Source organism: Ascaphus truei, chromosome 21 (genome assembly GCF_040206685.1).
Source record: "Ascaphus truei isolate aAscTru1 chromosome 21, aAscTru1.hap1, whole genome shotgun sequence".
NCBI lineage: Eukaryota > Metazoa > Chordata > Amphibia > Anura > Ascaphidae > Ascaphus > Ascaphus truei.
Window position 1 is genome coordinate 18,786,088 of NC_134503.1, and position 16,263 is coordinate 18,802,350.

Here is a 16,263-nt window from a genome sequence, read left to right on the forward strand (position 1 = left end):
AATTTTTATGTGTTGTGTGCGTCAACGTCTTCCACAAAAAAAAATCCCTTGATGGGGTGGAATTAGAGGAGTTTGGCTGTCTGTAGCGCACATATGTACATGAGCTGTAATATTAAACCAACAGCATGAATCATTGTTGTGTCATCAGTGCAGAAAATTTGCCCATTAAGTCCAAATGGATCTACACGTTACATACTTTAGCACCTAACGGACTGACTGAGGGTTTTGTTTTTTCACCCTTTATATAATTTCATCCATCTATACCTCATTTATTTCAACCAATCCCTTATTCAGATATACCCCAGATTTACTTACCTTTTGCCATCTAGATAAGGTTTTTTCCTCTGTCTGAGGATGACACTTTGATCCCTTGAAAATAAGCAAGAATATGAAATCTATGCTGGTTCTACACCAACATCAAAAACATCTAAAGTCTCCCCTCAATAAGTCATATTCCTATCCATGACAATGTGCAAAAGCACATTAACTGGTTGTGTTGACATCTTTGAGATACAATACACAAAAGAAATGGCCATAAGTAATAGCAGTAATATCTATTCAATAAATAGTACTTCTCATGTTAATACTGAGGTTCTCAGAGTCTTTTAGAACATAGGTGGTGTGCAACAGAATGCATGGCTCGCCCATTCTGGCAGTGAAGGAGTTAAAAGGTGTGCTTACTACACAGTTGTCCCATATATTATTCTTTTTACTTAAAAACAAAAATCACACGTAAAAACAAAAAAAAACAAACATAAATAAATAAAAAATGAACCAAGTAAAATGCAATTTATTATATCAGGTTTTGGCATTTCACACAACTTCAAGTAAGTGCAGTTAATCAAGCAAAAAAAAAACACATCAGGAATGACCAATGCAGCTTTGTGGCATTTTGTATCAGGCAGCTCGTCATACGTATATATGGACCGCTTTGGAAACAGACTTAATTACCAGAGCAAGTAACCCGATAGTAACTTCACAACACTGAGCTTCTCCTACCACGGAAACATGTTCGGGGGGGGGACAAGCAATAAGGTCATCGTAAAACATCTTACGGAGGTGCAGTTCCCCCCCCAAAAGGAGCGACCGTATTGTGAAAGGAAGCCCAGGGGGACACCCTTTAAAAGCGGCTTACTAATGTTTGCCTTTTTTTCTTTAACCCTTTGAGGGATGTAATCTGGTGTCATAAGGGTTGGCACTCTGAGCCCTGTGACAGAGTACGTCATGCATTACATGTTTCTTGCATTCACTGCTTCCATATCCGGGGGGGACCGGCTTGCGTCCATGTTATCGATACACAACATCGAAAGGCCCAGATCCACGAAAGGGTGCCACGTTTCAGCATTCCCATGAATGGGAGTGAAGGCGAGCTGAGGCGTGACACCCTTTTCTGGATCTGGGGAGGTGTTCCAAAGGCCCAAGGCCTTCAGTAGTCTCCATGGCAATTTCTCCCGTGTATTCCCCTTTCCAGCACCAAGCACAAAGCCTCGTCTGAGAAGCTTGTGATCTGGAGCTCTTTGAAGTCTGGTGGTGTCCAAAGGCTCATTATTATAGTTATAATAAAATACTAAATAAAAATCACTGAGCAGGGGGGAAGGGAAAAAGCAAACAAACTAGAAGAGGGACCTGTAAAACATTTAACTCTGAGTGTTGGAAGAGGCCCCGCAAAGCGCGGTCATGTGACTGCGGCGTCCCAGAAACGGAAGAGTGCTCCCCTTCCCTTCTCTGCAGATCGCGTTCGGCTCTCCATGATGGGGAGACAGGGGACGCAGGACGCGATTAAAACTGTAAAAAGCCCTCTCGGGGCAGGACGTCGCCTCTAAGTCACGGGCCCCTGGAGTGCCACGCCCGTGACAATACGGTATCCTGTTTTTACCTCGTTTTCTTTTTTCCTCTGCTCACTGATTTTTATTTATTTATTTTAAACTGTATTTTATTTGTAAAAATGACACCCAAATATAATGAAAGTTATACAATCCCTTTAAAAAAAAAAAATAATTAAAAATATATATAATGTCGGTAATTTGCTTTAAAGGGCTCACTTTCAAAATAGGTCATCTGGAGGGAACTGCGCCTTCAAAAATCATAATTCTTGCAATGTTAAATTAAGTTGTAGCATGGGGGGGGGAATATAGCACATTTTGCATTGGAGCAATGCTTTAAAACCTATTTTAACATAAAAATCAAAGGAACCACAGGGGTTTCAAGGAACACAGATTGGAAATTACTGCATTAGAGATATTGTGGAACTGGTTAAAATACGAGACAGCAAAGTGATGACTTAATATCCGATCCAAACTCTGCGGCAGCTGTAATATTTCATGGTTAACTCCCCTTTCCTGGCAAGGCCTGCAATGCATCACTCTGGCAATGGAAGGGGTTAAGAGGGCAAACAAAAATGTCATTACTTATCTGTCACACAGTGGTATCAAAGACCAACCTGGTTAAGAATAATGTTTGTCTTGTAAGAACAGACCATAAAATAATGTGTATACGACCAAGGTGAAAATTGTAGAATAATGGCTGCAAAGGTAAATACAACCCCTCCTAGGGCCAAAGTGGCTAATGGCTTCTCATGGCAGTGCCCAGTGACAGATTTCTCATTAGGCGGAGTAAGCTATAGCCTAGGGCAATTTTTTTTGTAAGGGGACGGCCATTATGTGGGAAGAGTGTGTGAGAAAGCCTTCCATTTTCCGGAGCGGTCCCCTCTTGTAGCGTCGTCATGGCGACCATGACAACATGACGTCGCATTGCCACGACAACGCGGCATCACATGATGTCAATACACTAGGGCAGAGGGCCGCCCCTGAGAGCTTACAGGCCGCAGAAATGTAAGTCTGCCACTGGCAGTGCCACGTTTCAGAGGTGAAAGATGCCTTTTTAGCTAGTTGGTAACCACGGCGAGCACTTGGAAGGGGTTTGATTCTCACGTCACTGTGTGATCAGCAAGAGTTTGCCCAGGCATAGACCAACCAATCACTGCCCCTTATCTTTATTGGTTGTCCGATAAGGACAAGGTCAGAGAAGGATACAGGGAACATTTGACACTTCCTCATTAAGAGGCACCTAAGAGATTCCACTTGTAATTAATTTCCCAAAAATTAAAGCAGTCAAATATTTTATATTAACAAGGTTAGATGTGTTTGTAGAACCCAATTAGATCGGTCATTTCTTTACAAAAGTTTGTTTTCTGGCCCGAAATCCATGTATGTCATTTAGGAGCAAGACTGATCCTTTTTAGTGATGTCAATAAACCAAAGGGATTGCTGGAATTTGCTGCATGTGGAATAAATATGGATAGTTGAGAAACATGGGAACATCACTGGAGAATTGAGTCCCGTTTCTATTGGTTTAATATAATGAAAAGGTATAAAAAGCACAAGCTGGCAACAGAGAGGTTGCATTTCCTTGTGCATGTAACAGAAATGACATAGCTTCCATCAAGCAGATCTGCCGACATGTGTCCGAGGGCCCAGGACGTCAGTCTTCACCTGGGCCATGGGATGAGTTATTGAGCTGGGCGCACTTGTACAGTGGGTCCCATTTGGAGTGCATCCAGGCCCAATCAGAGTGAGGGAGCGGAAGCGAAACTTCTGGAATTGGCTGGCCGAGCCGCCCTCCTCAACCCCCAAACGTTGACCATGCATTATTTAGGCAGGAAAAAAAAAAGAGCCTGTTCATCTCTCTATGTTGGCCCCGTGATCAGAGTACGGTGTAATGGGGGCCCAAAAAAGGCTTCTATTACCAAGAAATGACCCTTTAAACAGGTCCCTTTAGTACTCTGTTCCTGTGACTGAATATCACATTAAAAATACAAAATAACTTATAGGGCACTTTTGCCAGTGTATTTATCAAAGTCTCCCAACTTCAACATTTGGGCAAAACCTGTGCAAAGAAACTGCGCCAGCGGTATCAAATTACAAGTATTACTTTTCTCAGACAAAACCTGGCGTGACCAGGAGTGTTTGATAACTGGACCCCATTAAGATCAAGAGTGCACTGTTAAAAAAATATATCAAAAGAGCCAAACAATGGGGGAGGGGGGAAAGCAATAAAAGGAATGTTTCTCACTTTCTTTTAATTTTTTTTAAAAATATGAGCAAGTGGCCCTTTAACCGCGTGCCATCTTGTAACTTTTTTGTTTTTCCAAGTGTTTTTTTTTTTTGCACAAGTTAAAACACTATTTAACATTAGTGGTTTAATTACATAGAAACCTTTGTACCTTATGCAAGTAAAATGAAGTATTCCAAAACTTAAAAGATTTGACAAACTGATCCATTCAAGATCAATTTCAAGGTTCAAACCCACATAGAACCGAAATGAAAAAATCAATAGAATTGATTTGTTTACTTGGTTAAATCTGGAAAATTCATGCTTTTTTTTCATTTAAAAAAAAATATATATATATATATATATATATATATATATATATATATATATATATATATGTAGGAAATAACTACAGTTTAACCCCGTTATAACGCAAATCTGCTTATAACGCGATGCAGGCATGGCTCCCAATTTTTGTATGTATGAATACTTTACAACACGATTATTGGTATCTTAAATACTTTATTGTACAATGCCTACAATTGTACATTATTTCTAACGTGATCCGCTTATAGCACGGTGTGGTTCTTTGGACCCCAAGCGCAGCGTTATAAGGGGGTTGAGCTGTATTATTCATTTTTTTTAACCCATCTTTGAAATCTTATAACGGTGGAAATTGAGATTTGGCAGTTATCTTTGACCTACTGTATTACAAGTATTTTCCCATTTCCCTACACGATTCTATTTCATTGAGGTGGAATGAGTACATTTACTTTTATTATCAATGGAATTAAGGAAACCAGATAAACGAGAACCCGTTGAAATTAAGACTTTCCAAGGAATTCAAATGATTAAAGCATGAATCGCTGATGTTTAACTCATCAAACCTTTCTCTGTGATTAGATCATTTGGATGCAAAGTGGGACAGCACTTTTTAATGAAGCTTTGAACAAGTTGTGTTCAAAGTGAGTGGCCTAATGTTAATAATAATAATGTTAGTAGAACCCTTGTACCATTTGTAAATAAAAACAAATATAAAAAAGTTAAAAGGAATTACAAACATATACATTCATAGGAACCATTTAAAAACATCAGGGCGCTGAGCATGCCAACAGCCCTATTTTAAACAGTATGTAGAATTATCCATAGGAAAAATTGACTTCAGACAGAAAGCTCATCTTATGGTACTGAGAAGTCATTTAAGGCTCATGTTGACTTGGCTGACTTCTGCCATAGGACAACATCCGGCACTGGAAGTGAGTAGCCCATTGACTCTTCCAGTGCCGGAAGTTGTAATGGCAGAAGACGGCTTAGCTAATATGGTCCATAGTGCACAGACAGACAATAGGTCAGAGCAGTCCACGTATTCACAGGTCTCTGCACCAACCATTTCTGTGCTCAATCGCACCAGGGGAGCAATATCCTGAGGATATGGAATTGGGCTACTGTTGGATGTAACTTAGACCCCCATTTATTATAGTAAGAAGCAGAGTTATGCCTAGTTCATAATGCATTGGCTTCCATTCACCTGCATGGAAGTTAATACATTGTTAGCTGTGCGTTACTGCGACTCGCCATGCTGAATAGGAGTCAGAGTTAGCTTTGCTAGGAAGAGATCTGTAAACAGGACTTGTGTAAAATCTCAGAGCTTTGTAGGTTATTAGTCCTTCCCACATTCAACTTTAAAGACGGTGTTCTTCCATGCTCCAAAAACCCCTACTGCTATGGAGTATACCTGTCCAAAACACCAGCCCGTCCCTAACTGGAACAGATCAGTGCTACCTAAGCAAAATGTAGGCTCAAGACTAGGGGAACAATAATAGAATCTTATTCTTTATACGCCCATCCCAATAATTCTACACATTATCAGGACTATTCCATAAGACACCTGCATCCAACTGAATGGGCTGGAAGGTATCTCATAGAGTAGCACTGCTTGGTAAATATGGACCACCATGTTTAGTTTCCTTTAGAGCAGCTTTTAGGATAGAACTTCCCATCACATTTCTATTAACATTTCCTTCTGGATCGGGACACACCGGTTCAAAGTAAGGTGGAAAAAAGTTTGCAGTTCATTTAAATCCCTCACCCCAGTTATAGGACAATTTTTGCCATTAGAGGGCTCTCCAGGTTATTCATATAGTGTTTGGCCGATTCCTGTTGTAACAAACACTATGTACCCTCTACAAAATGAAAGAAGGAACAATTTTATGAACCCACGGTTAAAAAGAAAGAGCTTCCTCTTATCACTTCTTTTTCGGTAGCACATTGTCCTCGAAGTAGCCCTTGTTGGCTATGTTTCCAGCAGGGTCATAAAATCCCACAGCAATGTACATTCCCCTACTGTCTGTCCCCAGGCCAAATCCAACCTGGGACGAAGCCTTCCAGATCATCTGGGTGAAGTTTCCTAATGAGAGAAAGAAGAGAGAAAAAAGAAGGGGTGCAATTAGATTTAAAGGAGCTGACTTAACAGATAAACAGGAGTAACCTTGACCCTCACAACCTTGAAGCTACAATCAATAGATTTCTACGTTACTCAAAATACCCTTATTAAGCACTGCAATGGACTGTCGCTGAGCCCCGCAGAACAGAAAAGCCTAAAGCCTGTGTAACCCCTACTTGTTACCCTACGTATCTTAGTATGGTGATAGCAGGGTAGGGGCCTGAGTCCGCCTCACCTTGGGTGTGTTAGGTAGTGAACTGTCAGCACTAAGCCAGGCTCAGGTCAGACAACCGAAACATGCTTTGGGATAGCAAGGTTTTTACCGGCAGGTATATAGAAAACTATATGTGTAGACAATGGTGAGTATCAGGACCCTTCGCTTGGAGGACTCTACTTACAACTTATACAATGTCATTACTTGGTCCCGGTGATGGGCGCGTTGGGCGTTGACTTTATGTATGATGGTTAAAGGTGCAGGCCTGTTGCTTTGCAAACGGTAAAGGTGAGGTCATGTGTACTTGCAACAGTATACTGCAGGGTATATGGGGCAATTCCCTGAACACTTATTCTTGCGGAGTACACACAGTCCCAGACCCTCTGCTTGGTGATAGTGCTGCCGCACCTCTCTGAAGGGGGTACCCTTTGGCTCCCTTCGAGCTGAAGATGGGGGGCTCTTCCACCTCGCTGCTCTGCCTCCGCATGGGATAGGGACTCCTAGCCACTCCGCAGCAGCGCTGACTGCTTCACTCACATCGTGCCCCATATCTCTCTCTTGACTCCTCCCCCTTGTGCATCATCCTTTCTGATACCCAATCACACAAACTCTTCTCTGGGTCGACAGTCATTGGCTGGAGAGCCTCTCCATCACTGTCTTAGGTATCCTTGAAAGTGGGGGGAGGGGAGGGGGTAGACGCACTTCCATTAACAAAATGCCAGATGATGAAAGCGAGCTCAATCCGACGCCCCTTTACCGCAGCAGCCCCGCGTCGAGCGACGTTCTCATACCACTTTGTGATCTCGTCTCTAGCCCTTTCCAACCTTTCTTTTTATTTTATAAATCCGATGCTATGTCCAGGAGACACAAGCGGATGAAAAACGAAGGCCCGCGGCGTGCGGAAAAAACACCCCCCCCCCCCCCCCCCCACTCGCCCTCCAGAAGAGAAGTTATTAGAAGAATAAATGAAGAAGTTCAGCTAATGGAGAAACTGACCTCATTCCTAAATCACACGACGAGGATGTTTTATAGGGCATGGGAAGCATGGGATGTCAGTGAATAGTTGAGATTAGGTAAGCAGCTTGGGCGAAAAGTGATGGGAGACGAGAAGTTACCCATAGGTGGGAGAGGAGAGATATGAGGGAAATGCCCCATGAGGAGCATTATGTGACTAAGGTTGGAATTTTTTATGTTTAAAATGTTGTATGACAAGGAATGTGTATTGTTGATGTATTAAAAAAAAAAAAAAAACTATGTATAAGATGGTTATTCCCCTTCCCCCCTTTTATTTTTTCTATCCTTCCTCTGTCCCATTTTATTGTTTAAAATCTTAATAAATATACATGTTATAAAAGAAAAACGAAGGCCCAAATCCACAAAAAGGGATTTACCCCCGAATGGGCGTCACGGCGTGCTAAAGCTTAGCAACCTTTTGTGGATCTGGGCTTCAGTGTCCGGGAGATTAAAATGGAGTTCTTTAATACTAACAATGTACGAGTTAAACTCCTGCAGGCTTCTGGTGGGAGTTGCGGCTTTAAAGCAGATTACCAACCTTTTCGTTGTATGTTTAATTCACATTCAATTTAATTCACATATAAATAATAATAATAAAGAAAAGTATTGCTATGTGGAGCTGCTCCTCCAAGACCGAAGTAAACTAATCTTAGTGACATGTTTATGGGGTCACACCTACGTGATTTATGCCTTTTTTTAACCCAAATCTAACACTAATAACGATTTTTAAATCTTTGTTTTTTTATTTAGCTGAGACTTGGGAGGTTTGGTTATTCCTCCAGCTGCTCCCTTTTGTCTGATGTCCCAGTGTGTTCAGCAAGAGTTTGCACAGGCAAAGCCCCCTCTCTCCCTCTGTTCTGATCTTTGTTGGCTCTCTGATAAAGGACAGGGTGGGATAAAGATAACACTTGACTGACAAACGCTCCCTCCCTCCAAGGCCCCGAAGACTAGCCACGTGCCACCAGTTTCCAAAGAAACCAAAAGCAGCCAAACATTTGCCATTAGAATTGGTAGATTTGTTCCGGGCAGCCAAAATAGACTGTTACATTCTTTAGGAAAAGGTTGGGGTTTTATGCCTTGAATTGCACCTGTAAGCATCGCAGTTCTATGACATCTAGATCCAAGACAAAGGCTGATGGAGTGGGCAGTGATTTCCCTACCTACTGAATAAGGAGGTGTCTGAATTTCTGAGCAGGTGCAGAAAAACGGCAACACCTAAGCAGCAAGTACAACAGGAACACTTTGCGGTGTATGATGGAGAAACTGGAGTCACAGCATGCGTGGGGGGGAAGGGAGGGGGGTGGGTGGGAGAACAGTCAGGTTACTCAGCCGGATCAGAGGTCAAGTTCCATCAGCTGGCCCCCTCTTGCATCTTACCCAAGTTAACGGTTTCACTGCCAAGCGCCGGCCCTCTGGCAGCGCTCGGGTTAAGCCCCCCCCCCCCACCTTACTTTATCCTTCTTCCATTAGTCAGGGTTTCCCATCATGTGTGTGCCAAACCGGGAGATGGCCTCCTAAATAAATTCTGGCACAAGGAATTGTCCGCACTGCCCGAGGCCATCTCGTCGCATGCTCTCACCTGACCCGCCCTGAAATCCTGGGCTGCTGAAGCTATACTTTGCAATTTCATCGTACCAGGATTCGGCCACCTCCGTCCCTGTAGGGAGACAAGGTGAGTATGTATGGTTAGCAGCGGATCTGAGTAAGGTTAATCGTCTTTTGAGCAAAATATGGGATAATTCATTTGGTGCAATAATGTCCCGAGTCTCCAGCAGGGAGTTGGTTAATCTGCAGCCTTAAGCAATTAATCAGTCTCCACCTGGCTCATTAGCAGACTTAAAATACCCTGCAACAGTGACTGCAGGGAGATTTCTGGTCCAGGGAGACACCCTGGACTGCTGGAGAGATCACGCAGAGACTACTTTTCTCTGACCCAGGAAGGTATTGGACACTGGATCGCTGTGGAGAGAAGCCTGCATTGGGATTTTTTCCTCCCTCCCCCCCTTGAACTATTGTATTTTGTTGCTGGAATGGGGCATAGCCCTCAACCCATATATATTGTAGGGCGTCAGCTGGTGTTAGTTAGTGCTCCATTTGGAGTTAAGTATGTTTTTTTTGCGGCTCACTTTTTGCTGAAACATAAGCTGTATTTCTTGTTTTTTTAAAACCATTGGCTAATAAAAGCCTATTTGATTTCCCCTTAAAATACGTCTTTTAAAACCTCTGCACACATCTCATACAGTTCCCTCTTTGGATCAAGAAATATGAAAGGGCTAGTGATTCTATATGTTGAGTAAAAGTAGATCAGAAATGGCTTTTAAGCAGCATTAAATGTAAGAGCGATGGGGATCTAGAGGTGAGCTCAGCTGTTGTATTTAAGGTCACACCCCCATAGAAACTATAGGGCAGTGGTATCCCAAACTTATTGAACTTGGGAACCCCTCGCAGCAATGGTTTTGCCTATGGGACCCCCATTCTGTGTTCAGTTCACAAAGCAAGATGACCAAGGTTTAAAGGTCCAAATTTAAAAGGAGTACATTTGGTGAAATATATTAATTGGGTTATTGATGCAGGTAAATGACCCTGTTTCTGTTTGAGACTCCCGTGTCGCGCTCTCTGAACCTTTGTGCCCCTCTGCGCCACTTTCTGTATCTTACATCATGTCTGACCCTCTATTACACAGAGTCGTCCTCCTAAACTTATTGGTCACTTCTGCACTGACCGCCCCCCCAGGAGGGAAAAACTCCTGAGATTTTACATTATGACATATTACATGCAAGATGGAAGTGTGTAATACACAATTAGACACATTTAACAGAAATGTGTCATCGCTATAAAAATTGGGAGGAAATCAAAGGAACTCCAGGATGTCTCGGGAAGGGTTCGATATCCTCTGGCTGCTCCCTTTTGTCTGATGTCACTGTGTGTTCAACAAGATGTTGCACAGGCAGAGAACCCTCTCTCCCCCTCCCCTTATCTTTATTGGATGATAGGGACAGGGTGGGATAAGGTTGAAGAAATCCCTTAATTGACAAACTCTCTCACTCTGACGCTTTAGGCCAGGTCCTCAGTGGCCGCTGCGGTGCGTGCTGCGGCGTGCGCAACACACACCATAGCACAGCCCTCTATGGGGCAGACCCCAGTGGGCGTGTGTGTGGCGCGCAAAGCGCTGTGACGCGTACGCTGGCAGGGAAGACATTTTTTTCTTCCCGTGCCGCGGTCGCATGCTCGGCGGGCCGCCAATGGAAAGGCAGATATGCCCCGCCATGGCCCCCCGTCATGGCCCCTCCCCCACGTATCCCATCGCCTCCCTACAGATCGCGGCTGTAGTCTGCGCACGCGCCGCCTGGCCGCCATGCTCGCATGCAGGAGTGTTGACTGGGGTCGTAGCCTAAGAAATTAAACTACTATTTAACTACTGGAGAAACAAAAGCAGCCACATTTCTAATTTTTTTTAGATTGGGACATTATTTACAAATGGCTGTTTTTGGCTCGCTACGTAGGATTGCGCCTTTAACCCTGTGGGTGCCTCACGATGTAGCTACCACACCATAAAGGCCTGGCACCCCAGGGGCTCCATGATGTAGCTACGCTGCCTCTGGCAGGCTCAAGGTTACATGTGGTCAGAAGACACATCTATGCGTAGTGTATCAATATAGTAATGAAAGATAATAGCCAGTGCAGAAAGAATGTAACAGGCTTATTGGGAGGCCATGGCAACGCGTGTACTTTGAAACGGATTCGATGGGTTGCTGCAGATCATGGTGCCTTGTGCATGTACCTGTTGGTAAGCTAGTGTCGGTGCCCCATCGGTACCACAGGTTCTCTCCGTGTTGGGTGTTGCTGTTCTGCAGGGCCCGCATCCCCACCAAGTGCTCGGCCCACTTCTGTGCTTCCTGGGACAGGGTGGTGCTGAGCTGCAGACCCCCCGATCCGTGCAACCGCCTGTACTTGTTGTGCTCATTCAGCAGCTCCTTCCTGAAGGCTTTCAGGTCCTTTTCTAGAAACACAACCACCTGTTATTCTATCTCCAGCTCGGTTCCGTGTGTGACGCTACGTCTCAACCCATTATTTCCCGGAATGGACGGCCACTCTCATAAACCCTATAAAAAGCCCAAATCCTAAAAATGTCTTATTGTGCATATTCCGTAGGAGGTTTTCTGGACATGAGGGGCACTTTGTTTTTAAGCTGTCTTTTTTATATGGATTTAATAGTGAATTATTTTTTGTGGTAGCCAGTGATTGTTTTGGAATGTGTGCATGCGTGCGTACACACACACACACACACACACACACACACACACACACACACACACACACACACACCTAACAGCCTCGTTGTTCCCGGTGATAACACATGGTATCACGGTATAACTCAGAATATCACTGTATAGCTACAGGTACTCCATTTTAATAGGATTATATTGCACTTTTGATGCAGAATATCACAACTTAATGCACCAGACGGAACAATAACCTGCCTGCAACATCTGTGTAAAAAAAAAAAAATGGGAGGAAACAGACAATCTAATAAACCCTACATTATTTCAAGGAAAATAGAATTTGAATTATTATATGTTTTTATCACTACAATATGCGTGTGTATTTATACATACCAGTTCTATAACAGACAATACATCAAAATAATATTAAAATAGATAATTCTATCTATAACGGTTTTTGTTTCCATCACTACAGTACATATACTATGTCCCCTCTGGGCACTGAAAGCTTGCGCTATCCGATGTTATATGGAGCAATAAACATGATATATATAATGGGCGCAACCAGAACACGTGGAACTCCCTAATTGGGGAGTAGGTGTTATGACTGCTAAAATAATTTGTGTATACAGGATTAAACTAGAAAACAGGCGAGTGCACACATTTACAATAAATAACAACTTATAATAACTGGTAACGTGATGCTGAGATGATCTGTAAATCAAGATCTTATATAAACTTGGGAGCAAAGTTCGTGATTGTCCCTTAAAATAGACTAAGATCTTTAATCAAGGGTTCCTTTCTCCCACTCATTATTCTCACATCTGGTGTTCCCTTCACTATATTGTATAATATATGTGCTGATTCCAATGCTTGTATTATTGTTGCAACTATTATTATTAGCATCAGAGAGCACTAACATCCAGCAGTGTAGTGCAATGGGAGTGTGAATACAATAATGTTAACATGCACTGGGACGAGTACATGTTGGTGGTTACATGCATTAGCAATAGCTGTTCCATTCTGCAATATGTGCATCAATATAGCATGAGATTCTTAGACCAATTATGTTACACAGAGAAAGTTGTTCTGGAACATACCTGGTATAATGACAATGGCATTAGCACCAGCGTTCTTCACAAAACCGTCTTCATCATCGTCTTCATCGGTCACCTTGGAGCCCCGGGTTAGGACATTGTTGGCGTAGAATCCAGGGTTGGTGATATTCCCACTGGGGTTGTACTGGGCCACCACAATGAACATCCCCTTCCCGCTGGAGGCTAGGCCGATCCCAACCTCCTTAGAGACTTTCCACACCATCTGGGTGAAGTGCCCTGTGGAGACAAGAACGTAGAAACTGAAGGTTACTGGGGACTAGGTATAAAGTCACACAATGGATCATTTTGCCATGAAGCTGGTGCAAAGGGGCCTATTCCATAAAAGAACACGTGGCTGATAGGGCCGTTTTTGGACGACATTCCCCATCAACGTCAATGAGAGATTTCCTCTGAAAATGGAACAATTGTCCACTTCAGCTGATCTAGATTAAACCCCTTAGAGAGGCGATCTGACAGATCTCTAAATTTTAATCTATCAAACCTCTTTTGCCCAAATTGGTTATAGGAGGAAGCGTTGCACAAAGTGTGATCAGACGTGTCTATTATGCATTATCTCTTGTTTTTCGGATGGATGTTATCTGATATAATGCATACCTGTATCCGACTGATATCCCGGCTTGGAAAAGTTGTAATTCTTCTCTTCCTTGTACCAGCTGTCGGCCACTTCCTGCCCTGAGATAAAGAAAACGGTTTTAGTTTAAGTACCGAAAGGGAAATACACAAAAAAAAGCAACAATATAGGACAGGACAATAAAGACAAAATTCCCCCAATACGACTTATCTTGAAACCGAGCTTCATGTGATCCCCTTTAAAGCAGATTACCAACCTTTTATATTTTTTCCTAGATAATTTTTTATTTCATTTTGTATTTAAAAAGGCCCCAACCCTGTAGTAGAAAGATCACATGGCAACTCCTGCTGTGTATACTCACCTTCTCCCTTCTACCAGGGAGAAGCGGTTTTCCATGTAGACAAAAGCTCTTCTAGTATTATCTTAACCATATATGATAAGAGGTCTACTAATGCCACTGAATGAGGGGGGCTTAGCAGCCCTATTAATTTAGGTGGTGGGCTCATCTTTTTATGAATAAAATAGACAGTAAAAAAATAAAAAGGATCAGTGAGCAGGTAAAAGAACTAAAGGTGAAATCCAACAACTCCCTACCCAGTATGATGGAGACAAGGGGAACTGACCCTTTAACTGGAAGAAGCATCAATGTAAAGAAAGAGCGTAAAAACGATTGCATGAAATGTAGAGTGTTTCCTAGGTAGTGCAAATTCTTAGCCAGAGAAGCTCACGGCCACCTCATCAGACCCTTCAACATTTTGCACATACTGTACTGTATAAATAGGTCGAACTGGTCCCTCTACTGGTGCTGGATGGAGGAACAAGCAATTTCTATGGAAGTCTCCGAGCCAGTTTACCACACACAAACTTTAATGTTTAATACTGTAGGTAAAGCTGGTCTTACAGGACATAAAAACATGTAGTGTACCCGATAGTTGCTGTTGGAGGGTGCCCTCACAGCACGAAGTGACCCAGTTTGATCCATCGCATTATTATCTGTGCTCCTCCTACTGACATTCCCTACACACAGACACAAGATGATGTGTACTGATGTGATGTGTCAATTGTGCTCCGACACACCACCCCCTAAGTCAGTGGTTCCTCTGAACCCTCGGGTTCCTTGCGCATCGCTAAAGGTTTCCTGCAATGTTCAGGTCATTTGAAAATTGTACCAAATACAGAAGAATTTACAATGCATCTGATCTCAGACGCGCTATTAGAGTGGGTTGGGGTTCCTTACAATGCATCTGATCTCAGACACACTATTAGAGAGGGTTGGGGTTCCTTACAATGCATCTGATCTCAGACACGCTATTAGAGAGGTTTGGGGTTCCTCACAATGCATCTGATCTCAGACACGCTATTAGAGAGGGTTGGGGTTCCTTACAATGCATCGGATCTCAGACGCGCTATTAGAGAGGTTTGGGGTTCCTCACAATGCATCTGATCTCAGGCGCGCTATTAGAGAGGGTTGGGGTTCCTTACAATGCATCTGATCTCAGACGCGCTATTAGAGAGGTTTGGGGTTCCTCACAATGCATCTGATCTCAGGCGCGCTATTAGAGAGGGTTGGGGTTCCGCAAAATTTCACAATATAATTATAGGGTTCCTCAACTAAAAAAAGGTCGGAAACCACCGCCCTATGTACAGGCCTGTGCAGTCTGTTTACAAAGCGTGCTTAAAGAGGTTGTAGATCCCAACAACGTTTCAGATTCCTGGCACATCAAGTAATTAAGGCTTAGTATAAAGTTATTCTATTGCATCCAGAAACGGCCATAAACTATTTTTCGATGCCAGAATGGGGCACTGTTGAAGATGCCCTTCCGTCACCTAAATATCGGATTTGGGTGTTCCTGGTTGCAATAAAATAATACAACAAACGACAGAGAAGCCCAATGCTACATCCAGTATGACAAAAATACACAGTAAAATACTTATATATTCTCTGGAAAAAGGGTAATTTAGTTTGACCCTAAATTACCTTTTTTCAAGAGAATATATAAGTATTTTACTGTGTATTTTTCTCATATTGGATGTAGCATTGGGCTTCTCTGTCGTCTGTTGTATACATATGCCACGCTCAATAGCACTCCATTTTGACACATATACATATATATATTTTGTGGGGGCTCAGGGGTTCCCAAAAAGAGCTTGCTGGGGTTCTGTCTGTTTTGCAATAAAATAATTGCAGCATCTCTTCCTGAATCTGACCCTGGGTAGTCTCAACCAGGGGCATAGCTATAGCCCAGGCAAAGTCGGGGGCCCACACTCTTGGGGGGCCCGCTCTCTCCCCCCCCTGTCGGCGGCATATTGCAGGGAGGGGCGGGGCCTCGGTCAGTGGGCGGGGCTTGAGCTGCAGCCTGAGACAGGCTGAGAAAGGTGCGAGGGTGGAGCCTAGGTCAGTGGGTGGGGCTGGAGCTGCAACCTGAGAGACCGGCTGAGAAAGGTGAGTGGGAGGGGCCTAGGTCAGTGGGCGGGCTGGGACTGCAGCTTGAGAAACAGGCTGAGAAAGGTGCCAGGGAGGGGCCTAGGTCAGTGGGCGGGGCTGGGACTGCAGCTTGAGAGACAGGCTGGGAAAGGTGAGTGGGAGGGGCCTAGGTCAGTGGGCGGGGCTGTAGCTTGAGAGGCAGGCA

The 16,263-nt window shown here is 43.5% G+C and overlaps 1 protein-coding gene across 3 annotated transcripts in view; it reads right to left on the bottom strand.

The window, feature by feature from the left end:
• Window positions 1-774: 774 nt before the first annotated feature.
• LOC142472277 (uncharacterized) overlaps window positions 775-16,263 on the bottom strand; it is a 114,028-nt gene continuing 98,539 nt past the window's right edge. For all 3 annotated transcript variants that reach the window (XM_075579244.1, XM_075579242.1, XM_075579243.1), the window contains 5 exons: window positions 13,657-13,734; window positions 13,045-13,278; window positions 11,503-11,721; window positions 9,301-9,378; window positions 775-6,457 (listed from right to left, as the gene is read on the bottom strand). In XM_075579244.1, coding sequence (XP_075435359.1) covers window positions 6,297-6,457; window positions 9,301-9,378; window positions 11,503-11,721; window positions 13,045-13,278; window positions 13,657-13,734 — 770 coding nt within the window. In that variant the 3' untranslated portion in view covers window positions 775-6,296. The remainder of the gene's footprint in view (window positions 6,458-9,300; window positions 9,379-11,502; window positions 11,722-13,044; window positions 13,279-13,656; window positions 13,735-16,263) is intronic.